This window comes from Dasypus novemcinctus, chromosome 18, assembly GCF_030445035.2.
Source record: "Dasypus novemcinctus isolate mDasNov1 chromosome 18, mDasNov1.1.hap2, whole genome shotgun sequence".
Taxonomy (NCBI): domain Eukaryota; kingdom Metazoa; phylum Chordata; class Mammalia; order Cingulata; family Dasypodidae; genus Dasypus; species Dasypus novemcinctus.
The window spans coordinates 16366386-16392511 of record NC_080690.1 but is presented as its reverse complement, the minus strand read 5'-3'; the positions used below and the strand labels follow the sequence as shown (position 1 = coordinate 16392511).

At 40.7% G+C, this 26126-nt stretch overlaps 1 protein-coding gene across 3 annotated transcripts in view; it reads left to right on the top strand.

Moving 5' to 3' along the window:
• The window catches only part of HYDIN (HYDIN axonemal central pair apparatus protein), a 516844-nt gene that overhangs the window by 277195 nt on the left and 213523 nt on the right, over nt 1-26126 (top strand). For all 3 annotated transcript variants that reach the window (XM_071209089.1, XM_058279757.2, XM_071209090.1), the window contains 5 exons: nt 1027-1162; nt 3401-3565; nt 6427-6579; nt 21353-21591; nt 24911-25181. In XM_071209089.1, coding sequence (XP_071065190.1) covers nt 1027-1162; nt 3401-3565; nt 6427-6579; nt 21353-21591; nt 24911-25181 — 964 coding nt within the window. The remainder of the gene's footprint in view (nt 1-1026; nt 1163-3400; nt 3566-6426; nt 6580-21352; nt 21592-24910; nt 25182-26126) is intronic.

Here is a 26126-nt window from a genome sequence, read left to right as displayed (position 1 = left end):
GGAAGAGTTCCTTTAAGAATGTGCACCCTCAGAAATTCCCTGAGAATTTGCACCTCAGTCAGCAGTGACTGCTTGCCGTGCCTTCTGCCTCTCGTTAACCACCTCCTACTGACCACTTCCGTGGCATTGTGCCTCTCCCATCACTTACACTGTCTCCTTTATTTCTCACAACAACCCTAAGAAGAATGTCTTATCCTCATTTTACCTGTGAGGAAGAGGAGATTCAGAGTGGGAAAGCAATTTGCCCAAGGCCACATAGAGTGGACTTGGTAAGGTCAGTATTTGAACCTGGCCTTGTCTTATTCAAAAGCTAGTGCTCTTAGCCATTGCACTATATCACAGGCTAGTGGGCAGGCTAGACATTGAGAGTCACAGACATAAAGTAAAACCCCAGATACCTAATAATAAGCCAACTGCAAACACAGGGCTTCAATTTTGCTCCCTTCCCTACACAAGACTCCCCCACCCTCTCCACCCACAACGCCTCCCTCCATATTGAGAACCTGTCACCATGCCTGCTCTGGGGTGGACAGCTGCGTGAGCCTGCTCACCCAAGGCAGCTGTTCTGCAGAGGAATTGGAATTATTACTGTATTTGAGTGGTACAAGCTGTTGCTAGTCCTTTGGGGACTTTTCTGAGTGGTCCAAAGTGTCACAGCTACTTAGGACCTCATGCTGGTCACCAGCCCTGCTTGACATGGGAACAGATCCACCACCCTAAGGAACTTGCACCATTGCATTCCCTGGTCAAAGGAAGACCAAATATGAAAACACAATGGAAATGTTAGTCATTACCCACAGAAGACAGCTGTTTGCAGATTCCCGCTTCAAGACCTTTCATGATTAAAAAGTGGTGACTAGGGGCTAAGGGAGAAGGATGACAGGAGAGAAAATTTGGAAATGATTAATATAGTTATTAGAGAAAAACTACTATGTGACAATGACAAATGAGTTTAACTTGGAACTTTGCATTCTTTATATTAACCAAGCTCTCTATCCTTTTGAATTAATGGGCTTCTTCGAGCAGGTGCGTTGTACCTACCCTCCATGTCATTAATCCAGAGGTGGACTTTGGGCGCTGCTTCTTGAAGTACCCTTATAAAAAAACAGTCAAGCTTGTCAATAATCATGACCTCCCAGGAGGCTATGAGGTCCTGCCTCAGGTGAGTTACTTTATCGTTCTTCACTGTTCATTTTTCTTCAGTTGGAATCCCCTGATGAGAAAGAGAAATGCTTCTAAAGAACCATATTGCTGAACACATGACCTTATATAATTCTGACTTTTAATTCTCAGATAATCAGGGGATGGTGTTATAAACCCACAGCTGGACTGCCAGCTGCACGAGTGAGCAGTTGCAGGTGCAAAGAGTTGTTAATTTCCCAGGGAAATTGCCTTGATAGAGAAGTTAAAGGCTCAATTTAAGCCGACACGCAAAAGTTGCACCTGCAATTAATTGCCTCAACCAGGCAGCAGAAACGAAGCAGAGCTAGAAGGTTTCATTTATGTCCATTGCTGTGACTTGAACAGCATCACTGAGATGCAGCACTGCAATATTTGTAAATGGTTTATGGTACCAGGAGGCTAAAGACAATACAGGCATGAGAAAGGGGGAGTTGTTTCTTAATGTTTTTAAACAGGCATGGATAAAAGATTTTAAAAATCTATACAGTAATGGAAGGTTACTTATGAGATACTACCAAGAGTGAATTTTATTTTAAAACTCAGTTACACATGTACACTATGGTAATAGAATTTTAAGCAAAAAAGCAAAGGGGGGATTGACTGGGCTACAAATTCAGTGAGTTAAAGAGCAGAATAGGGGCCACAGAACCAGTGGAGGTTTAGGCTGTTATAAAAACGCAGGATTCAGCTAGTGGTAGTAGGTTATCAGTCAAAGCACAGCCAGAATTTCGTCTTTAGATGTTATCATTGTTATTTTTAAATGGGAACTTGAAAAAAGTAAATAATGTTCAGAGTAACCAGAACGGCTGTCCATTCACCTGGAAATCCAAGTCATGTGAGAAGCAAACACCAGAGTTTAATCTGAAACACAGAAGGCTTAGCTAGGACTGGATCACTACTCTCCACTATCTAAGACTCTTGCGTAAAGGAGGGAATTAGAATGATTCGGTGAGTTTCCCTGAGACAGACCTAGAAGCCAAGGAGGCACCTTCCCTCTCGCAGATGCTCAGCAGCAGAACAGGCAGCCCGGCACCATGCACGATCATCTCCGGAAATTAGAGCGGGGCTCGCATCCGGGTGACGGGGAAGCTGTTCCTGCACCGCAGCCCAGGGACTAGGGTGGGGAGCCCGCCTTGGGCACAGAATTTTAGGGGAAGCCAAAAGACTTGATGATCAAGAGAAATATGTTCATGCGGTATTTTAAGGAATCAAAATTAATACAGAAAGTCCCCGATGAAAAGTGTATCAAACCTTTAAATGAAGACAGGATCGGTATTACTGTTTTTCTTTTCCTTTTGTCTAAACCTCCAGGCAGGCTCGCGGGCCACTGCAGCCCAGGGAGGCTGAGTTGGACTAGATGATGTTAGACCAGCCCAGGCGCTGAGACACCGTGGGGTGCTCCACGACACTCTGCCTTCCCGAGGAGCTGAGGCAGGAGAAGCGTTTCCTACAATTAGCCACGTGTATTTGACCCTGGGACTTTAATTTATTTTTTGTTGTCTAAGAGCTACTACTATGTGGCAGAACAGGGTTCTGAGGAACAGATATTGGTAAACACTGGACCACATTAATTCATTCATTCATTTCCTCATTAAAAAACAACAACAGCATATTGGTCATATGCTTTGGACCAGGAAATGAGCATGTAAAGAGGCAAGGCCAGTCCATGTCCTAAGAAGTCCCTGAAGTAAATGGATAAGTAGATTATTACAATGCCATCTGGTGCGTGCTATGGAAAAGGACTGAACAGAATATGTGTGGGGATGGAAGAAATCCCCCCCACCCCTCGTAGAGTACTGGGGATACAGGGAGGCATGGGAGAGAGGGGAATGGATATCAAGGATGAGTGTCCCAGGTGGGTCAAAGGGAAAGAAGGGCTTTCCAGGAAGGGTACCACAGGTGCCACGGCTTGGACTGGGAAGCAGCATGATGTTTCAGGATATTCCACCGATGAAGTGCCAAGGATGCGGTTCTGGGAAACAGTGTGAAGGTGTGAAGGGTCAGGTTAAAGAATTTGGCAGTTGGACACTATCATCTTGAATTCTCTATTTAACCAAACTTCCTTCTGGCTGAATTGTGGTGCTCAAGCCTATTTTCTTGTTTGAACGACGATACATTTCTAAAAGACTCCAGGGACTCAGGACAATACTTGTTTCAAAATAATTTGATGGACTTATTTCATACTGTGCTGTGGGCCTGGTGCCCTCTCTCCCACCAGGTATATGAGGATGAACCTCCTGTGCTGCTTTCTAGCCCCAGCCCCTGTGGGACCATCCCTCCCCACAGCACCGTGGACGTTCCTCTGGCCCTAGAGACCCAAGTCACCGGAGAACACAGGTCCACAGTTTACATCTCAACCTTTGGGAGCCCGGACCCCCCTATGGTGAGAGCCAGATTTTTAGAATTACAGTTGAAATTGCTATACTTCTTTCTTTTCCTTAAGATTTATTTTATTTCTTTATTCCCCCTCCCCCCATTGTTTGCGCTCACTGTCTGTTCTCTGTGTCTGTTCATTGTATGCTGTATCTGTTCATCTTTTTTTTGGGAACACTGGGAACCAAGCCTGGGACCTCCCATGTGGTAGGCAGGCACCCAACTGCTTGAGGCACATCCACTTCCCTGCTATACTTCTTTTTTTTTTTTTACTTTTTAAATTATCTTTTTTAAAAGATACATAGATCACACAAAATGTTACATTAAAAAATTTAAGAGGATCCCATATACCCCCACTCCCCACTCCTCTCACATCAACAACCTCTTTCATCATTGTGTCACATTCATTGCATTTGATGAATACATTTTGGAGCACTGCTACACAGCATGGATTATAGTTTTCATTGTAGTTTACACTCTCCCAGTCCATTCATTGGATTAGGGGAGGATATATAACATCCTGCATTTGTCCCTGCATTATCATTCAGGACAATTCCAAGTCCTGAAAATGGCCCCATAGCACATCTCTTCTTCCCTCTCCCTGCCTTCAGCAACTCCCATGACCACTGTCTCCATATCAATGATACAGTTTCTTCCATTGTTAGAGTCACAATAATTCTATAGTAGAATACCAGTTAGTCCACTCTAATCCATATTTTATTCCTCCATCCTGAGGACCCAGGGATGGCAATGTCCACTCCACCTCTAAATCAAGAGGGGGGTTAGATCCCACATGGCTGGCAGATGTGATTCTCCTGCTTGCAGTTGTAGACTCTCTTGGTTCCCTGGTGTAGTGGTTGATCATCCTCACCGTCCTGGTAGCTGACCTGGGTAAGTCCAACAAACCAGAGAGTAGGTGTTGCAGCTCTCCTGAGGCTCAGGGCCCAGCTGGCAAATGGACAGTCCAGAGATTCAAGCCTCCTGAGCATACACCAACCCCAGTTCTAGCCACAGGTTCAGTAAAAGTGTCAGAAGAGGTATGTGTAGAGAGGTCACATCTGAGTCCAACTCCATCACACTCAGGAGCACAAACTCGAAAGTAGGGCCCACTGGCAAGGCACTGAACTCCAGAGTCATCTGTCATGACCGTAGGATCTGGGTGTCTCCATAGCCCTCAGGAGCACCCCTACCTGGGGTTGTATCCACTTTGGCTATCTCTGAGATTCTGCTGAGACGTGCATAATTGTGACCCCTCTGATGACCTCCTGACTCACTTTGAAGTCTTTTAGCCATATAAACTCACTTGTCTCTGCCATTTCTCCCTTTTATTCAAGGTCTTTTTCTAGTTGCTTGGTAGTAATCCTTCAGCACCAGGGATGCTCATCCCCTTGAGTTATGTCCCACACTAGGGGAAGGTAATACATTTACATGCTGGGTTTGGCTTAGAGAGTGGCCACATTTGAGCAACATGAAGGCTCTCAGGAGGTAACAAACACATCAAGCATCCCCACTTAAGGAACATGCCATATTTGCATATCCTCCAGTTGTTTAAAATTCTAGAGTTCTACATTTTCATTCTGAAATACTAATGCTATGTTATTTAGGGAATCTATTTGCTGAAACATAAAAATAGTGCTTTACACTATTTTTTACAATTTTATACATTTGTTCTTAAACCTAGCTCATTATCCAAGTTTTACACTCATGCACATTCTCACAATCACATATACACACCTATGCTTGACCCTTGTCCTGCTTCTCTTTCTGGGGAAGGAGTCAGCACATCTGTATATTTGATAATCTCCTTGGGTGTTGCTGGTACAAAGCTAGTTTTGAGTCCCACTAGTTGGTATCATGTGATCTCTGAGGTCTGCATCACTTGACTGCTCACTGGTTCTCTTTTCCTGTGTGATGACTTGACTTATAGCCTACATCAACCTTCCTAAGTTGTTAAGAGAAGTAGTCTGTCTCCAAGCATGTGAATAGGGAGTTGTGCAGGCTTTCTGCTGAGCTGAATTCAAAGATGAATCTCGAATCTTGAAGGAGTTTGCCCAACAATATATGAATTCCTAGACTTCTGGTTTACTTGGAAGCAGGGTGATGCCAGCTTACATTTTCTTGAATTGACTCTGGTTGCTTAATAATAAATAGTATTATGCTTTTATCTCTTCCATGTAAGATGCCATATATAATCTACCTGCCTTCGTAAGCAGCATCACAAAGGCAGACCAGTCCTGACACATGCCCGCAGTCTAGGGACCCTGCTAGACTGTGCCCCTGTCTGTACAGATGCGGTCACATGCAAGTGTCACTTGCCAAGCAGGCAGTGCTTTGTGAAAGAAAAAGTTCCCCTTTCCTTGGGCAGACACAGTGCCTCGTCAAGGATGTAGGGCTAGGGCAGCAGAGCCAGAGATGGGCTTCCCCCAACCTGCACAACTGTGTGCAGACCCCTGCCACATCATGCTGCCAGAAAAGGGACAGAACTGAGACTCAAACCCAGCTACCTTCAACTCTGAAGTGCAGGTCTTTAACCCCATGTTGACAGGCCTTGAAGCTGGCCTATGGGGAGAAGTCTAGGAAACCAAGATAATGGATCCCCCCGCAGGGCATGGCTCTGGGCTACCTCGGGATGCTGACTTTCCTTCTTTGGGTAGAATTCCAGGCTGGATTCACCATAGGTCTGACCCATGTGGTCATCCCTGAGACCCTCTGATCATGGAAAACCAGTGAGAAAGAATGTCAGTTCTGAGGATCATCCCTTTAGGCCCCTGTTTTTAATTAAAGGAGTGGCTGCAAGCTTCTGTTCTAATTGATTTTAAAGGCCAGCCATTTTCAGCTATTCCTGTTCTTTTTCTTTCTCATGGGATGCAGGCATGTCACTTAAAGAGCATTGGAGAAGGCCCAGTCATCTATGTACATCCCACTAAAATTGATTTTGGCTTTATCTACGTCCTAAAGGACTCCTCCAGGCATCTCAATCTGTCTAACCAGTCCTTCATCCCTGCATACTTTCGGGCACGCATGGTGAGTAGCTATGGGGCCGTCAAGTGATAAAAACAGCTTCGGAAGATCTTGGATAGGCACTGGGCCTTTTTTGTGATGGCTTTGAAAATGATCACTAGAAGCAGAGATTAGCATCACTAAACTGCACTAAACCCTGTTCTCATCCCTAGGTCCTTTTTATAACAACCCTTTGATTACAAAACACAATATACATGTCTTTTGTAAACAAGTAAATATATCTGATGTAATCTCAGTTCAAAAAGATGCTCTAACATTAACAAGAGCGCCTTACTGAGCTGTGCCTAAACCCCATCCCCTTCCTCCAAGGACTGAGAGCACATCCTTTCATTTTAATCCCTCTAGCTGTAATTGTTGTTAGTATGTTTATTTTTATTCATTCTTCCTTCCAGGTGTATTTTAAGGTATTTTATAAGGATGTATGAAATATAACAAGACTGTTTTTGCAAAAAGTAGAAGTGAAAGAAAACAGCAAAGATGGTGCTAGAAATATGCCACCATGACATTTAGACCTGCCAGCTTCTATAAGCTAATTTTTTTTTGCATAAGAACAAAGATGATTTGAGTTTTTTACAGAATTTAAGAATTTATAAACCAGTAGTTGAATGTATTCTTTATTTTAGAAATAACTTTCTAATTTTAAATATAAAAATTTAAATGGAATAGATAGATCTCCTCCTTTCTCTAAATTAGTGGTGTTTGGATGAAAACTAACATTTAGTTTTGAAATTTATCAGATATTTGTGAAAAATCAAATATTATTAATTTTAGAAAAGTCACTGTAGCAGTTTGGCATTATTTATGAATTCCAAAAATAGATATTGTGCTATGTTTGTAAACTGGCTTGTTCCTCTGGGCATATTAGATTATATTGGATTCAGAGGTTTCACTTTTACTTGATTAAATAATGATTAAGGCTTAGATTGGGCCACGTCAGTAGGACACTGAGTCCCTGCCCTGCCCCCTTGGTGAGCAAGGACTCACAGAGAAAACCACATAGCAGAGCAGTGGAGTTAGTTGGAGATGTGATGTGGAGTTTTGATGTAGAGCTTGGGGAAATAAAGACACAGAGAAGGAGGACACAAGAGAGTGTTGATCCTGGGGCCTGGGAAGTAAACACACAGAGAAGAAGATATGTGAGGAAGGAGAGAAGTCTCCATTAAACACAGCAGAGATGAGTCATTTTCCTGATAGTCTACAGCTGGCCTTGTGGAAAAGCAGAGGTGATAAGCACGTAGAGAAAATGAGCCCTGGGCAGAGAGGAATCCAGAAAGCCTGAACCCTCGCAGACATCAGCAGACATCTAGCTCCAACACATGGCAACTGACTTCGGTGAGGGAAGTAACTTATGTTTTATGGCCTGGTAACTGTGGGCTTCTACCCCAAATAAATACCCTTTATAAAGGCCAACAGGTTTCTGGTATTTTGCATCAGCACCCCTTTGGCTGACTAACACAGTCACTATCAGAAGAAATAGGATCAGCATGTCCTGCTGACTTGTGACAGCTCCTCAGAGTCATTGGTTCCAACTAGCAGCCATTTGTCATTCTTATTTTTCTATTACCATTTATCATTATTCCTTGTAAAGACAGCTCTTTCCATGTACAGTGACTACTCTTTTTACTATAAGGTTTTAACACAACCCTAGTCTAGCCACAGTGCTTTGTGGATCTTGTGTGAAGAATTGTGAATGTTTACTAACATCCAGCATCCATGTGGAATCTAAGCCCCCTCTTGACATAGATGTGGAATGGACACAACCAATCCAAGGTCCACAGGATGGAGAATAGAGTATGGATTAGAGTGGACTTACTGATATTCTATTCATGAACTATTGTGATTAGTAATCGAAGATAATGTGGCATTGGTGTGGAGAAAGTGGCCATGGTGGCTGCTGGGTGTGGGGAATGGGAGGAAGAGATGAGATGTGGAGGCGTTTTCGGGACTTGAAGTTGTCCTGGGTGGTGCTGCAGGGACAATTACCAGACATTGTAGGTCCTCCCATGGCCCACTGGATGGAACGTGGGAGAGTGTGGGCTATGCTGTGGACCATTGACCATGAGGTGCAGCGGTGCTCAGAGATGTGTTCGCCGAGTGCAGTGGGTGTCTCATGATGATGGAGGAGAATGTTGCTATGGGGGGAGTAGTGGGGTGGGGGGGTGGGGGGTATGTGGGGACCTCATATTTTTTTAATGTAATATTAAAAAAATAAATGAAGACAAAATAAATAAAAGGTGAAAGAGAAAAAGAAAGAAAGAAAGAAATGTCCTCTAGAAAAGCTGCTTTCACATTAGTCTTTATCCAGTTAGGTTGCTGATGTGTCTGGTAGAAAGCAAGACATATTGCTTAGGCAGTTTTGCTTCCTGGTACATATTTTGATGTGCAGAGTTAGCTAGATGAAGAGGAAAAGAGTCAACAGACATGTCCAGAGCAATGGGATAAGCGCAAGGCCCCACGTGGGTTACAGAGGAAGGGATGGTGGAGACTGAAGGTGGAGACCACAAAAAGGCTTTAGTACTAAGACAGCAATGGTTCTCTTTCTTGCCACCTCGAAATCACCATTATCTCCAGATTTAACCTTTTATGGCAACTTCTGGTTACATTTTTAAAAACAAAAAGCACATCAAGGATCTATTGTTTTTTATACTAAGATAGTGTATGGATTGAATGATCCTGCTGGTTTATTAAAATGGAACTTTTCCTTTTCCACAAAGGTTTTATGATTCCATTGATTCTTTTTATTTTGTCTTTATTTTTTTCAATATTACATTAAAAAAATATGAGGTCCCCATATACCCCCCACCCCCCTCATTCCACTCCCCCCCCGCCATAACAACAATCTCCTCCATCATCATGAGACATTCCTTGCATTTGATGAATACATCTCTGAGCACCGCTGCACTTCATGGTCAATGGTCCACATCATAGCCCACACTCTCCCACAGTCCATTGATTCTTTAATATCATCTTAGTCAAGGAGATTGAGTTCCAGGAACCCTGAAGTGTTATATGAGTGATCAACTGTAGAACATGTTTTCTTCTCAAACCTTTCTTGGAAAACTCATGTTTATTGGTGCCCTTATAGCATAAAAGTATTTTCAGTTGTAGTTCTTAGAGGTGACAAACTCCTTTCATATTTCAACTGGGATTTTTGTTGGATTTTCTAATAAATACTATTTGTGTTAGTATTATAGAAATTGAATTATACCAATTTAGAAATTAATTACTGTGGAAAGAAATTGAAAAAACATTTATTAAATTTCAACTTGAGGTATAGTGCTGAACCTTCAAACTCATTCCTACAGCAATTACTAAGCATTAGGAAAAAAGTTTTCATTAATAGCTGTTTCCAAACCAAGCCTAGAGCTCAGGACCTAGGTCAGTGGTGATCTGACTGCATTTAATTTCTAGCTCACTCAGAAATAAGAAGAGCCAAGAGCACATTCTCTACTTCTTTTGTTATTACCACAGATTCCCTTGCTAGGAGGTTTTCTTCTCTTTTCTGGCTGGCTGCCCTGACAGGAGGGGTCGTTCTTTCCCCTTTTGTGGCTGTCTGTAAAGGTCAATCCTGCCCACCCATTGTCAACTGTCTTCACGCTTAGCCCTGTGCAAGGTGCTCATGTCACGGCAAGCACCGTGATTAGAGTCTCCCTTAGCAAGAAACATCTATTTGTCAGCAGGCAGGAGGGTAGGAAATGGGAAGCTGGAAGCCCACAATGATATTGGGAAGATAAATGACACTTAGAGCTATATTGAATTTCTTAGAAACAGTCTATTCCGAAAAAACAAAAAAAAATTATTTCTAAGAAAACTAAAACCTCTTATTATAATATGGAGTAAAAAGACAATGAAGATTATCTTTTCCTGTTCAAGTAATATTTAAACCATCCTGAGTGTAAAAATTGACTGCTGCAAGAAAGTGTTCTGGGAAGAGAATTCTCCTTTGCTTTGGAGAGCCTGAATTTTAAGCCTCCCCTACAGGTTCCCAAAAGGTTGACATATTTGCATTGAAGCTGAAGGAGTCAAAACACTAGGGTAAGTCACCTCTGGTTTGGAGGGGTAAAAATAAATATCAGAATGTGAGAACAGAACATGGAAAGCCTCTCTTGGCAAGAGTGTGTGGGCTGTGCTTGTGCAGAGAGTTCTCCCTGGAAAATAGATTCCCTCTGTCCGAATGAGCAGCTGGCAGCACCTCTTGGGGCCTGAGGAGGTCAGCCGTGGGAGGAAGATGGGTACCCTCTTAGCGTGTGCCCTTTGCTAGGGCGCACTCATGGCTCAGCACTTGTTTGAGAGCATCTGGAATCCTTTTCATTTTCCTCTCAGCTCTAATTCATTCTCATGTGCAGTTAACTCAAAGCCTTCTGTACAAACGTTAGTAGTGGCACCTTGAAATTCAGCTGGTATTTTCACCGTGGCCTTCTGCCTTTGTGGTCTGCATTGTAGTTAGATCTTTAGAGGCTAGGTATCCAGAAAACAGAAATTTTGATGCCTCATTCAAGCATGCTTCTTTTTAAATGTTTGCTTTCTTGTTCGCTTGCCACAGCCATACACAGTGATGCGACATCACGGGACTTATCGGGCTTTCACCTCTCCTTCAGACACTTAAGCTATTGAGGTATTGCCTCATTTAAGTGGGGGCCCTCTTTCAATATTTGTGGTCATATGTCTGTCTCCCTTAACCCACGGGGTCTCTGCTTTGAATTCCCAGCACTTAGCAGGAGGCTTTACAAGGTCAACAGCACTGTGGTGCCATTCACTATGATTAACATTGATTTTGTTCTATTTGCCACTTTATATACAATATGTCATTTACTATGACTAGTGGGAAAATACTGTTATAATGTAGAAACAGGTACAAACAGGTTAATAAGTGAATTGCCATAACCTAGAAGCAGCAAAGCCTGGTTCCAAACCCAGGTGACTTGAGTTTAGACTGTGTTTATTAAAATGAACTCAGAAATGATGAAAGGATCCTAGTTTCATGTTAGTAAAAGACCCCTAAAGGTAGTCACACCTAGAAGAGCAGGTTTTGCTAAAAAAAAAAAAAAAAAGGCTGGAGAAGAAAGTGGAGAGCATCCAAGATTCTTGGTTTTGTTCAGACATGTATGTATGCAAATCAGCTCCATTATGCCATCTGTCAACTAACCATAATTCCTTCAACTGTACATCTGAAATAAAGACACATTTTCCCACTTTCTTTATCTGATGCTCTGTAATAGCGCATAACAAGGTATTCAGTCCACATATGTAAATGTGTGTAAAATTCTTCACTACTACAGCCTTTAAAATATTTCAAATACAGGCTTTGCACCAATTTTAACCAAATGAATATATAAACCCAGAAGGAGATTGTCAGGCAGGCATTTCACATTCAGGGAGATATTGGGACCCAGACCCTATCCATTCTAGAAGAAAGTGAGCATTTTCGGCCATTACAGGGACTCATTTTAAACTGTTTCCTTAGACTAAATGCTGAGAAATGTAAGGGCTCAGTCCAATGGCATGAACATAGTTAAATCTTGATACATCTTGTGAAGGAGACTCCCAGAAGATTTGTACCCGTTTACAACCCAGCAGTGGTGAAGAATGTCCCCCTTTTCCAGACCCTTGCCAACAATTTTTTGTTTTTGCCAGTTCTGACAGGTGACAAATGTTTTGTTGTTATTTAATTTGTGTTTCTTTGGCTTACTGATGAGACTGAACATTTTTCAAGTATTTTCGTTATTGGCCAACAAGAAAATTTTTTTGAGCATCACCCCCAAACCTAATACTGTGCTGAAGTGAGAGGCTGAAAGGTAAATAGAAGGGTCTCTTTCTTCAAAGAGTTTACAATCCCAAATAAGAAATTAATACACAAACAGCACAGTTTTACAGTGTGCTATGTTACGATGTGTAAGCACAGAAGAGTGATTAATTCCATAAAACTGAAGTTTTTCACAGGTAGAAACATTTGAGTGGAGGCTTTATAGATAAGGAGAACAGAGAAGTGGGGTGTTTATTTCCAGAGAACAGTATATATAAGGGCAATGATGCTGTCCAGTACTCTTGAGAGGGGTGATTAATCTGGTATGACTGAAGCCAAAGATGTATATATTGGAGAGTGCTGGGATGTGAGGCTAGAAAAATTCATCAGGGCCTCTTCTGAAGAATTTGGAATAGACCCTCTAAGCCAGAGGCTCGTATCTGGTATATCAGTCTTGGTTCCCAACTGCCATGATTTAGAGAAAGCCTGGATAAAGCAGAATCCTGACTCCTACCAAGAGTCACACAAACGATTAAACACAAAAGTAAGTTCCCAAGTGTATTAAACAGGAAAAATGTGACAAATGTCCACCATTTGTCATGAATCTGGAACTGTATGCAAAGTTTGGTTTATGTCAGTGCATGTGAGCATATGTGCATTTTTCTTTGTGGGTTCCATAGCTTCCTCAAAGGAGATAAAAGGCTCAGCACCACTAATCCAAACTTAGAGAGCTTCAAAATCTTCAGCAGGAGAGAACCGTACAAGGTCAATGAAAGATAGTCTTGTCAACAAGATAGATTCGGGAGGAGGGTGCCAGCAGGAAAGAGGACTGGACATTAAGTTTTCAAAGAGAGCATTTATGCCCATGATTTGTTGAATGTTTACATTGTGCTAGACACAGTGCTAGATACTTGGCATTTTATTTGATCTTCAGGGAGCATTTGTAACAGATGAGGAAACCAAAACCTAGATTTAAAATATGACCCTGAAATACCACTTATTGGTGTACACCCAGAAGAATTGAAAGCAGGGACTCGAACAGATATTTGTACACATTGTTCAGGGCAGCATTATTCAGAAGTGTCAAAAGATGAAGGCAACCCAAGCATCCCATCAATAGATGAATGGATAAACAAAATGTGTATACATGCAATGGAATGTTATTCAGCCATAAAAAGGAATGAAGTTGTTCTGATACATGAATGAACCATGAAGACATCATGTTGAGTGAAATAAGCCAACCACAATAAGAGAAATTTGTATGATCTCACTGATATGAAATACCTAGAATATGCAAATTCACAGAGACAATAGTAGAATACAGGTTGCTGGAAGCCAGATGGAATGGGGAATGGGGAGTTTATTACTTACTGGGTGCAGAGTTTCTGTTTGAATTGATGGAAAAGTTTGGGTAATGGGTGTTCATGATGTTAGTCCATTATTGCGAATGTACTTAGTACTACTTAGTACTACTGAATTGTACATTTGAAAGTTTAAAATAGGATATTTTGAGTTGTATACATGTTACTACAGTTCAATTTTAAAAAAAAGGTATTGATATAAGCTCATTCTCATGAATAAAGTTTGAAATCTGCTTAATTATTTTTAAAAATTGGCCCAAAGTCACCCAGCTACAAATGGCCAAGTCCATAGTTGACCCCCAGATCATGTGACTCTAAAACCCACACTTTCAATCCTGCAGTCTCCTTTGTATAGCTCTAGCACCGTTTTTCTTCTGTACTTCATCTCCTAATTTTCAGTTAATTATTTTAAGCAGCAGAGTGACTCACTTCAAAGAAGGGAACCATATGACTAGAGATACCGTTTAGAAGACAAAAAGGGGAAAGGCCTCAGTGCCTGTTCATTGTTCTTGTTCCACAAAGAATTGATCATCTGCTGAGATAATAGTATAAATCAAAAGAAATCCCTCACTCCAAAGACTGGTTCCTGCTGTTGTTTGCCTCCTCTCATTCCATGGAAGGAAATTCTTGCAGATTTCAATTGGCAAATGAGTTATTTTGAAGAAAAATGCACAGTGCTATTTTCTTCAAGCTTCATAGTCATTAGCACGTACAGAATAGCAGGTTTTTCTGAGCACATTCACATTCTCAGTTATTGTTGAAATGACGTGCAAACAATAGCGTTGACTTCTGTCTTTCGTGGCAAATATTAACTACATGATAAGGAACCTTATTTACCTTGGGAGCTGAGGGCTGCTTAGAAAGTACACCAAAGCCCTGTTGTCCAAAGAAAGCAAATGTTATATTTAGATATGTGAAACCTCAGGGAGGAGGGCTTAACACCAATCACCAGTGCACTTGGAATTCTGCTTAGCAAAAGATCACAAATTTTTCCATCTTTTGCAAGTCATATGCACATGCGTGCACAGACACACTTCCTGAATATGTGTTGTTTATATGCTGTCGAAGCAACGCCAGCCTTTTAACCCTAATTCACAGAAAAATAAAAAAGAGGCAGCTGTTGCTGAAGATTTTGTAGAACCCTTAAGAAGGCTCATTTTACGATCTTTGAAACAGAATACGGAACCTTGTATTAGTTTTCTGTTTCTGTGTAGCAAATAACCACAAGCTTAGTGGCTTAAAACAACACAAATGGGTTCTCCAACAGGCCCCATGGGTCAGGAGTCTGGGCGTGATTAGGCAGGATGCTCTGCTCAGAATCTCAAAAGGCTGAAATCAAGGTGTTGCCTGGACTGCATTCCTTTCAGGAGGCCAAATAGTAAAAGATCCACTTCCAGACCACCCCAGGTTGTTGGCAGAATTCATTTCCTGTCAGCAGGTAAGTGTCTAAGGCCTCATTTTCTTGCTGGCTGTGAGGCAGACCTGACCTCACCTACTTTCGAGGCCATCTACAGTTCCCTACGGTTTGGCTTCCTCCAGGACAGGCCACCTCATGCCGCAAATGTCAACACTAGGAAGGGTTCAGACCATTCTGAGGGCTCACTTGATTAAGTAGGCACACCAAGGGTAATCTCCCCATCTTCAAGTCAACGGATTTGGGACCTTAACCACAACTGCAAAATCCTTTCACAGCCAGGACTAGATTAGAGTTTTGTTGAATACCGGGGAGAATGTGTATGCCAGGGGACGGTGATCTTGGGAGTCACCTGAGAATTCTACTCACCAAAAAAACTCTCACTGGCTTTTTCCCTTTGGCAAGAATATTGTATATCAAAGGCTTTATTGGAATTCTTAGTTTTCTCAGTTTAGGCATCTATTTTAGCAAATACTATTGAGTCCATAATTAGGTATCACGTGGGACGTTTCAGATTTGGTAAAACGATGACAATAGTTTTCATTTATGAGTACTTACTATGTGTCAGACAGTACTGAATGTTTTACAGGTACTGTCTCCTTTAACCATAACCCCAATTCCATGTGGAAAGTATGATCTATAACCTGAGCTACAGATGAGACTGGACACAGTTCAGTGACATGCCTAATATCCCACAGTTGGAAAACGGCGAATCTGGGACTCAGACCCATGTCTCTTTTCCTTCAGAGCCCCTTTCTTAACCTAATTCCATCAGTTATTATCTAGCTGTTTTGTGGCCTTGTTTCAAGGCCACAAAACAGGAAGTTTGCCATCTAAGAATAGAAAACGGCATAGTCCAAGTCCTTCCTCAAAGCAAAGGACACCCATAAAAGTTAAATACCGAAGAGATACAAGAGTGTTAGTGTGGTTTAAAGCCTGAGTTGTGGTAAGGACATCCCAGTACCTAAGCATCTGGCATTTTAATGTGCCGTATTCTTGGAGTCTATGATATGCTTTGCTGCCTGGTTTTATGCCAGGCTTTGATTAATAAGCTTCATCAAAAAGAAAACTTTTTTACCAATTCAGCCCTGGAGATGAACTCTCCTGTCTTCTTTGCAAAGCAGCCAACCTGCGTCAGCAGTAATCAGAAAAGAAATGGTATGCATCCATCAAAAACTAATGTTCCCTCATTTGAAATCATACTTATTATGCTGGTGACCCCCATCTTCATTGTGGAACAGAGGATTGACCCATGCTACTGACTAGAGGAGGAAAACAAATCGTTTGAATAAGAAAGATGGCATGGACAATGCCCTCTCTGAAAGGCATTTTGTTTTATGATAAAATGAGGGCAAAAATGGCATTGATTTATGTTTTAACTGTAAGCCTATAAATGAGTAAAAACAATGTAGAGTGTGCTAAGGCCACAAATTAAGGATGAAGAGCCAACAGGGTAAGATCTTCTTACCTAGAACTTTCTTATTCTCTCTCCTAGTTGCCCCTCCTTTTGCCCTAACAGCAGACAGAAATGAACTCAGGTCTGCAATGCCATAGGATTTGAAATTCCAAGTTGCGCTCCCATTTCTGTGTTCTGATAGGGTGAACTCTTGACCTCTCAGCATCCAAGATCTGGGGGAAACTAGGGAAAGACTTGAACATGTGGCAGTAATCTGAACCAGCAAGGTAACTGTGGCCAAGAGTAGCTAGTACTTCACTAAACCCATCTCCTTTTCTTCTTGGATACAGAGGTAGACTCCATTTCCTAGCCTCTTTAGGAGTTAGGTATGGCCACATGACTGAGTTCTAGATAATAAAAGTGGGTAGAAGTGATGTGTACCCCCACTAGGCTTGGTGCAGAAAATCCTCCCGTGTGACCCTCCATTCTCTTTCTTCTCTTGTTGACCAGCTGGATGTCAATGTTCAAGGGGACCTTAAAAGGTAGGCACTAAATATGGCAGAATCTGTTTAGCCAGGGCTTCTGAGTGACTGACTGGGCCAGAAGCCCATCCCCAACCTTGCCACCAATTGGAATTCATATAAGCGAGAAACAAGCTGTATTGTATTCAGACACTAATCTTCAGGGTTCTTTCTGTTACAGCAGGTAGCATTACCTTATCTAAAATAGTATCCTAGAATCCAAAGGCTGAAAGTAAGAAAGACAAGTTGTTCTAAGTAAGGAGAAGGGTTGGCTATTCCAGTATGAGGTGAAATCTATCTCCATGTATTGCTTTGAATGTATAGGTCAGACTAAAAATGATATAATCCTATACTCCTACCTACTGTACTAAAAACTCTATAAGAAATGAAGCTACATGGATCCATTTAAAATATCTATAGAAAATTGGATTTGCATTTTTTGCCCTTGTAGAACTCATTTTTGAGTCATTTTCTATGATTAATATGTTAGAGAATTTTTGTGGTTTCACTTTGAAACTATCAAAAAATTTTTGGATAAATTAAGTAGCTGCATTAGAAATTATTTATTTGAATCTAAGTATCAACAGATTTTTAATTATAACAGGTTATATTTATAGTTACAGTGTACCTTGTAGTTTTTTCTGCTAATAATTATAGATTTATAATTCTGAAAATTAAACTTATGAGGATTATTATCTCTTTACTACTATTTTAATATAAAATTTTAAAATGCAGGTTAATGTCCTAGAAAAATGGAGATTTTTGTTTTCTTAATATTTTAGTATCCTGGTATGGTCAGGATACCATAAATAGAAAAGTTATAAAGAAAATTTTGAGAAAATGGATTGAGTCAGCTTTTTTCCCATGATTACCCTTCAAATAGAGACAGTTGTTATTCAAATATCCTCCATATGGGCTCTGGTTTATCTAGTGTGGTATTTAATGTTTAATGGTTTTCTTCTATTTCTGTGTCTCTAGAAATGTCCCATATTAAAAGATCATGAGTAATAATAGAACTCTTGATTTAAAGTTAAATCTATAATTTCCTTTGATGCCAAAATTAAAATGTCCTCATCATCATTCATCTACCTCCTTGTTATATACAATTCATATTCTTGATAACTGTTCTTTGCTTCATTCAGTTTTACTTAAATTTTAAAAAGGAGTTTATTTATTATTTCCCATATAGACTATCAAGTCAGAAGGAAATATAACTTGCATTCTGGTCTAACAGGATTTGTCCTCCATTATAAATTTGTAATTTGGCATTTTGGTTTAATTATTAAATTCTCCTTTTTAAGTACCTGTGCGCCTGTTTCTAAGAGAGACACTGACCAAATCCAATTTCTGCACCTGAAGTGGGACCAGACTGGATTTTGGTGACATGCCAAGGCATTTCCACCTTGTGAGATTCTGCCTGGCTGAAATCTCTAAGTCTTGCCTTCAAATTGCAGGGTACATTCTTCTTATTCACGAAGATTGTCAGTGCAACTCTATTCTAAACCCAATCTAAACTTGTCAGAAAGTTTCTGAGTCATACCCTTACACTGTGCTTGAAATTCCATAGAGTAACAGGTGTTTCCACATTGAAAAATGCTCCATAGAAATTAAATCAAAGAAGGATAATTTTATACTGGAGTGTCCTCTCAGGTCCAGCCCTAAGAATGTATTTACATTTGTTTTTAGATACATTGTTTTCTTCTATATGCTTTACTTCTGAGTAAAGGAGGGCTTCTTCTGAGCTACCATACACAGGAGAGTATGGGGAGCCAAGGAAGATTCAAGAGGAAATAATTAACCTCATCTCTGATGGATTGGAGAGTTTTACTTTTTCTCTCAGTTATTAGCCTTGACGTTGCTAAGTGATCTCCTGTGTTAGTTAGCCAAATGCTGATGCAAAATACCAGAAACTGGTTGGTTTTTATAAAGGGTATTTATTTGGGGAAGGAGCTTACAGATACCAGGCCATAAAGCATAAGTTTCTTCCCTCACCAAAATCTCTTTTCATGTGTTGGAGCAAGATGGCTGCCGATGTCTGCGAGGGTTCCTCCCTTCCTCAGGCTTCTCTCTGGGTTCAGGGTTCGTCTCTTCTCAGGGCTTGCGTCTTCCTGGAGCCAAGGAAGATTCAAGAGGAAATAATTGAGCTCGTCTCTGAAGGGTTGCTTTTTATTAATTTTAGGTACATAATCACTTATACATGCAATTAGAGTGGAATAAATTTGAATTTTATTAATCTACAGCACAACTCAGTTAGGAAATCCACCACCTGATAATTAAGTCCAATTTCACATTTGGGGAGAAAAGAAAATTTTTCTGATACACTTGCCATACAAGGGTTTCAATATCCTCTGCTCTGAAAAAGTATCTTTGCACTTCACTGGGGCATTTTTGTCCTGGCTTCCTTCTGGCTTGCATTATTGTTGTTGATGTGTCAGTGTATTACTGTTAGCAACTTGAGGCAGAGACTGTCCTTTGGACATTTTTGTTTGTCCCACAACACCTGGACATTGAATATGTATTTGCTATAAAGTCCAAAAACAATTTACTTATCAAAATTTCAGGTGCCTAAGAGGGACTAGGAAGAATAGCTAATAAGTTTGAATACCATAATCAGAATTTTCAATGATCTCAGTAGGCTGGAAAATGTATAAAAAGAAATATAAATACGAAGATCTGAATTCAAAAATACAAAAACCAAAACCAAAAACATAATAGTTGGTTTTAACAGCATGTTACACAGGACTGAAGAGAGAATTAGTGAACTGGAATATAGCTCAGAAGACACCATCCAAATGAAGCACGGAAAGCAAAAGAATGGAAAATGCAGGCAAGAGGCTAAGAGAGGAGTAATCAGGAAAGTTCAACACACATATAATTGGAGTCCTAGGAGAATAGGAGAAAGAGAATGAAACAGACAGATAATGGCTGAGAATTTTGCAGAAATAAAAGATTATAAACCACAGATACTAGAAGGGGAAAAAATTCCAAGGAGCATATGAAAATAAATCTATATCTAGACATGTTATGGTGAACCTATACTATAAGTAATCAAAGACAAAGAGAAAATCCTAAAAGCTACTGAGAAAATAGATAGGTCACTGTCAAAGAAGCAGAATTTATATCATTCTTATGGTATGCGTCATTTTTTTCTGACTTGATATTGTAATCAAACTTTTCAACCTACTCTGGAGCCTGATTGTGCCTTATGAGGTTTTCTTCTAAATCTGGAATGCAGATTTGAAGGACTACTAAGCAAAGAGGTAGATTCAATTTATTCTATATGACTCTGAGTGAGTGTACCTAATACCAGTGTGCAGAAGGTCCAAAAAGACATGTCTTTACTTAACTTAAGGAGGAGCTCACAAACAATTTGAGTTGTTAAAGCCTGGGATATTACCTTATGTTAGAAGTGAGCTCCCCACCATCAAAGGGCTTAGTTAAAAGGCAGATGCATTCATTCATTTACCAAATATTTATTAATCCACCTACTATGTACCAGGCATAGTTCTAGATGCTGGGCTATATCAGTGAACAAAAAAGACAAAAATCCCTTCAAAAGTTCCTAGTTCAAGGAGACAGACATCAATTAATAAGGAAATTATGCACTATGTTAGAAGTTAATATGTACTAAAAATAAAAAATAGAGCAAGATAAAGGTGATTAGGAGTGTTGGGCAGTGGATGCAGTTTAAAATGTGATGGTCAGGTTCACTGGGAATTGTTATTTGACCAAAGACCTGTAAGAAAAAAAGGAGTGAGCCATGAGGATCTAAGCAATTAAAGATTGGTGAGAGTTACTTCCAATTCTATAATTTAGTCCCATTATATATTCCAAAATAATTTGTAATTTTGGTAAATGAAAATCTATAGATTATAATGACATAATGGAAACCAGAGTGACTTCCTATATTGGGTTTATTAATGGAAGTTGCTCATCTTCACTATAACATCATGGAAATTTTGCTTTTAAAAAATGTTTCTTTTGAAAACCCTAAATTCCAGAAATTATGTTGTACTTTCTGTTGGTATCTCAGAATTTGGAGATTAGAGCAGATAAATCAGTATTAGCTTATTAGAGAACTGAGCTTTTCTCTTGAGAAAGAAAAGTAAAGAATCTTCAGAGAGCAATTAAAAGTAGAATTTTAAGTTTGCTCTTCAGAACCAGATTCCTTTTTGAGAAAGGAAAAACCAACAAACACCAGCTAGCTTGATTTTTAAAAATAATGTTTGTCTCTGATGGTGAATTATGCAGTGCCAGCCATTTGAAGTATAGAGGTCTTTGACACAAGCAGAATGAAAAGCCCAGGTACCTTCACTGTTAACTTGTAGTTTTCCATTGCAGGCACGCAAAAAGTCCCTTTGGACAATTGAACCTAATGAAGGCATGGTTCCACCGGAAACTGAATTTCTACTGACCCTGACTGCCAATCTGAATGACATCCTCACGTTCAAAGACACAGTCATTCTGGACATTGAAAATAGCAACACCTATCAGATTTCTGTCCAAGCTTCAGGAATTGGTTCCACCATTGTTTCAGATAAGCCCTTTGCTCCAGAACTCAATTTGGGAGCACATTTTAGGTATGGAAATTTCATGAAACAATTTTCACAGATATAACATATGTTGCATAAGATGAGCCTCACCTCCACCGTAGAAGATTATTTTTAAGGAAATGGAAATCGCCTCCTGAATCCCTCCCTTCTCCCATCCTCACTTTTCCCCTTCCTTTGTTCATCAGCCACAAGAAGACATCTCTTAGCTTGATTATATTCTCCAAGCTGTGTCCCTTTACACTAAAGAAAGAGATGGTTCATAGGAAGCACATTCTTCTCTCAAACTTCTAGTAGCTTCTCTGTGACAAATTTAAAATCTCAACCATGAGTTCTGTGCTTCAATCCCAATACACTACCAATCCCCTCTACATAAATGTAGAAAATACAGTTATATCTTAATGGTAACCAAAGTAAAGTATACTTAAGAAGGTGACGTCTGGGAAGTGGACTTGGCCCAGTGGTTAGGGCATCCGCCTACCACATGGGAGGTCCGCGGTTCAAACCCCGGGCCTCCTTAACCTGTGTGGAGCTAGCCCATGCTCAGTGCTGATGCGCACAAGGAGTGCCGTGCCACGCAGGGGTGTTCCCCCACGCAGGGGTGTCCCCACGTAAGGAGTGCGCCCTGTAAGAAGAGCTGCCCAGTGCGAAAGAAAGCACAGCCTGCCCAGGAATGGCGCCGCATACACAGAGAGCTGACACAATGAGATGACGCAACAAAAAGAAATACAGGGAAACGGACTTTGGCCCAGTGGTTAGGGTGTCCGTCTACCATATGGGAGGTCCGCGGTTCAAACCCCGGGCCTCCTCGACCCGTGTGCAGCTGGCCATGCGCAGTGCTGATGCGCGCAAGGAGTGCCGTGCCACGCAGGGGTGTCCCCCGCCACGCGCAAGAAGTGCGCCCGTGAGGAAAGCCGCCCAGCGCGAAGGAAAGTGCAGCCTGCCCAGGAATGGCGCCGCCCACACTTCCCGTGCCGCTGACGACAACAGAAGCGGACAAAGAAACAAGACGCAACAAATAGACACCAAGAACAGACAACCAGGGGAGGGGGGGAAATTAAATAAATAAATAAATAAATCTTTAAAAAAAAAAAAAAAAGAAATACAGATTCCCATGCCACTGACAACAACAGAAGCAGACAAAGAAAGAACATGCAGCAAATAGATACAGCGAACAGACAACTGTGGCGGGAGAAAGGGAAGAGAAATAAATAAATCTTTAAAAAAAAAAAAAAAGGTAAAGTCTTACTGCAAATGTATCTTGTCAGGTATTGCAAAACCAGTAGCTTTTTTGCTGTAATGTCCTCTGCTTGACTCCCTATGATAGTACCAACACTTGAGATGATTGTGATTGGCATTAGCTGGTCACCCAGGAAAAGCTAGAGGGCCTAAATATTTACCGAAAAGGGCCACAGTATAGACATCTCTCAGCAGAACATCTAAAAGTGAATCTAAAAACATGTCAGGTTTGAATGCTAAGGTTGGAAGATATGTATGGGGGATTATTCACGGATCCTTGGGAGAGTCATGTGGCATCACTAGTCACCTCACAGGAGCCAGCTGAATTTGTACCCATCTATTACAATACTGTGAACAGATCTCAAAAGGACTCTCCTGCTTTCTGCTTTAAGAGATCCTGAAAACCAGTCGGAGACACTGTGCTGAGAGAAGACGTGACTGTTAACAATCAGATAGGAGCCTTCCCCACCCCATCCATACTCCTTTCCTCTGTACCATATACAGAACATGGAACTTGGCTGGAAAAAAAACAAAAGCAATTATTTTTAACATAAGTTCAGGATCCCAGTAATCCCCAGAAGAATCATCAAAATCAGAGGGTTAGGAAACTGCAGCCCACTGCCTGTTCCTATAAACAACGTTTTATTGGAATACAGCCACACTTATTTGTTTCCATATTGTCTGTGGCTGCTTTCACACTACAATGGCAGAGTCAAGTAGTTGCAAGAGAGACCACGTAGCCCACAAAATCTAAAACATTTAATAATCGGCCCTGTACAGAAAAAAGTTTGCCAAGTCCTAGAGTAAAGTAATACCCATATACCACCCTTTAGACAACTCCCTTGGTTTTTCAAAGCTCCTACTTCTTCATCTATAAAATGAGAATAAATATACTATTACCAAGTTTTTATGATGATATAAAGATATAATGTGAATAAGTGAGAGTCCCAGCCTACATTATAAACAGTAGATATTATTTATTATTACTCATAAAAACTTACTCTAGCCATGAAGTCAAAATGGTAAGTAAAGATATTCTAATTAGCATGCCCAGTAGACACAGATAGAAATGTTTTCACCCGACAACTGATAAATACTCTCTGATTATTTATTTGATGCTTCAACTTACTTATTAGATATGATGTCATTTCCTAAAGAGGAACAGATGGGATGAAATATCAAAACCTAAAAAAAAATTTTTTTAAACAAAAACAGAAAACAGGCGTGAGAGGAGTGTTTCCCCCTAAAAATATTTTAAAAGTTAAGTCTATATTAGTTATATATATATATCCTAAATGAGCAATAATATGTTTGAACACCACCCCCCAAGATCTTAGAAATCCCCGATAGCGGTAAGCCGTGGGCAAGCATGGACTGAATCTGTCTTGTTCAGTGTCTAGCAAAGAGCCAGGAGGGCCTCAATAAATATTTGTGGTATAAATGGATGGATGAGTGAATGAATAAGAAAATGAACTAAAAAATGAACAAGTGAGTGAAATAGTAACATCTTTAAAGGATCTTAGTGTTAGAGAAGTGACCAGTCCAGATGGCATTCTGGCCGTTTACCATCTCCCTGACCTGCAGTAGTAAGCCTTAGAGGTTATGTGTTATTTGTCTTCAAAATTCCCTTCAGACTTGCCTGATACAGGACAGTTTCACTCAGTCCATAAAGACTTACCCAATGCAATCTGAACAATGCTGCTTCTGCAGTGCATCTCTCTCTTTCCTTTCACTCTTCAGAACCATTTTTCACAAACTCGGGTGACTTTCACATGAACTGTGTCTACGTGTCCTCTAATGCTCTTGACCTTCTGGGAAAGGATGGAGGTGGATGGGGAAGCTTTCCTATAGCCTCTTAGCTGGTGACAGCAACTCTGGGACAAAACCCAAGCCCTGACTCCAAGACAAATGTCTCTATGAGTAGATGCTACCTTGTCCCATCACTGTGGTGGTTCCAAGTAGACTTGTGATTTTGTCTTCCCACATTTTTTAAAGTGATTTTATGTTCTGCATTTTTTAAATACTTCCAAGCATGTAAAGCCTCAGGGTATATAGCTGAACAGATAATCTCTAAATTGAATCCTCTTAACACCTGCCTCCTCTTTTCCAGCCAGGACACATATTATTACCGTTTCAAGTTGACCAACAAGGGACGTCGGGTCCAACAGTTGTTCTGGATGAATGATGATTTTTGTCCCCAGCAAAAGCAGAGCAAGAAGGGCCTGGCTAGGAAGGGCCAGGCATATGGTCAGCCCCAGCCCAATGTCTGCCAGCCTCAAGATTCACAGAGCCCTGTATTTCAGCTCCACCCTGTCAGAATGGAGCTGTACCCAGGCCAGACAATGGACGTGGTACTTGAAGGCTATTCTGCTACTCCCAGGGTAAGAGAAGCTGTTTTTCTCCTAATTGAAGATTTGCTGTAGACATTTCTTATGTGATCCCTAGACATTCATCTGAAGAAAAGATCTGGGCAGCACCAGTTACCATGGCAGCATCCACTGCCTTCAGCGTCCAGCTCTGCTCAGTTTGCTGTTTATTTCTATACCTGCTATGAGCCCAACTTTCAAGGGCCAGTTAAAGCAGGTCCTCATTCCCAGGATCAGTGGTGACCCAGAAGAAAGTCTCTGGTAGGGTCACATCTGTTTTCAACCAAAGCTAATCCTCTTATTAATACTTAGCAGTATTCATTTAATATTTATTCCAAAAGAGTACTTTTGTTGACTCTCTGGGTTGCCTCTCCTAGCCAGGTATTGGAACATCCCCAGCTTCTCTCCTCTCTGCCTGACCACAACAGAATCACATTGATAGTTATCATCTTTTTATGTATTAATAAAGGAGTTGCGTTAATCTTCAGCAACTGATTTTCTGCTCTTATTTACATTTTCACCATTCTACTTAAATGTTTTCTTGATCCCAACCATGTGTCTGTTTATTCCTATTCACTCATGGAGGTTGGAAACCATCAAAAACGTAAAAGAAAAACTTGCAAACTGATTTGAGTCTCTTCTACCCCACAAATGCTGGCTTTGTGAATGAGAAATGATGCTTCCTTAAGCTCCTGCTTGTGTCATATAATTTTCTTCTCATGGAATATGAAACAATAAGAAATTTGTCTCCCAGTAAACAAGATGGAAAATTTGTCCATTGTTTAGCTCCTCCAGCATCACAGATTCACTTTATTTCAATTGCATTATTTCTTCTCAGAAGTTTCCAGTAAAACACATCTTCAGTGCAAATTAAGAGATTATCTCCCATTATGGAGTAAATATTAAACTCTTTCTCTCTTCTATTCAGGGGATAGCCAACATTTATTGGGTATCATGATA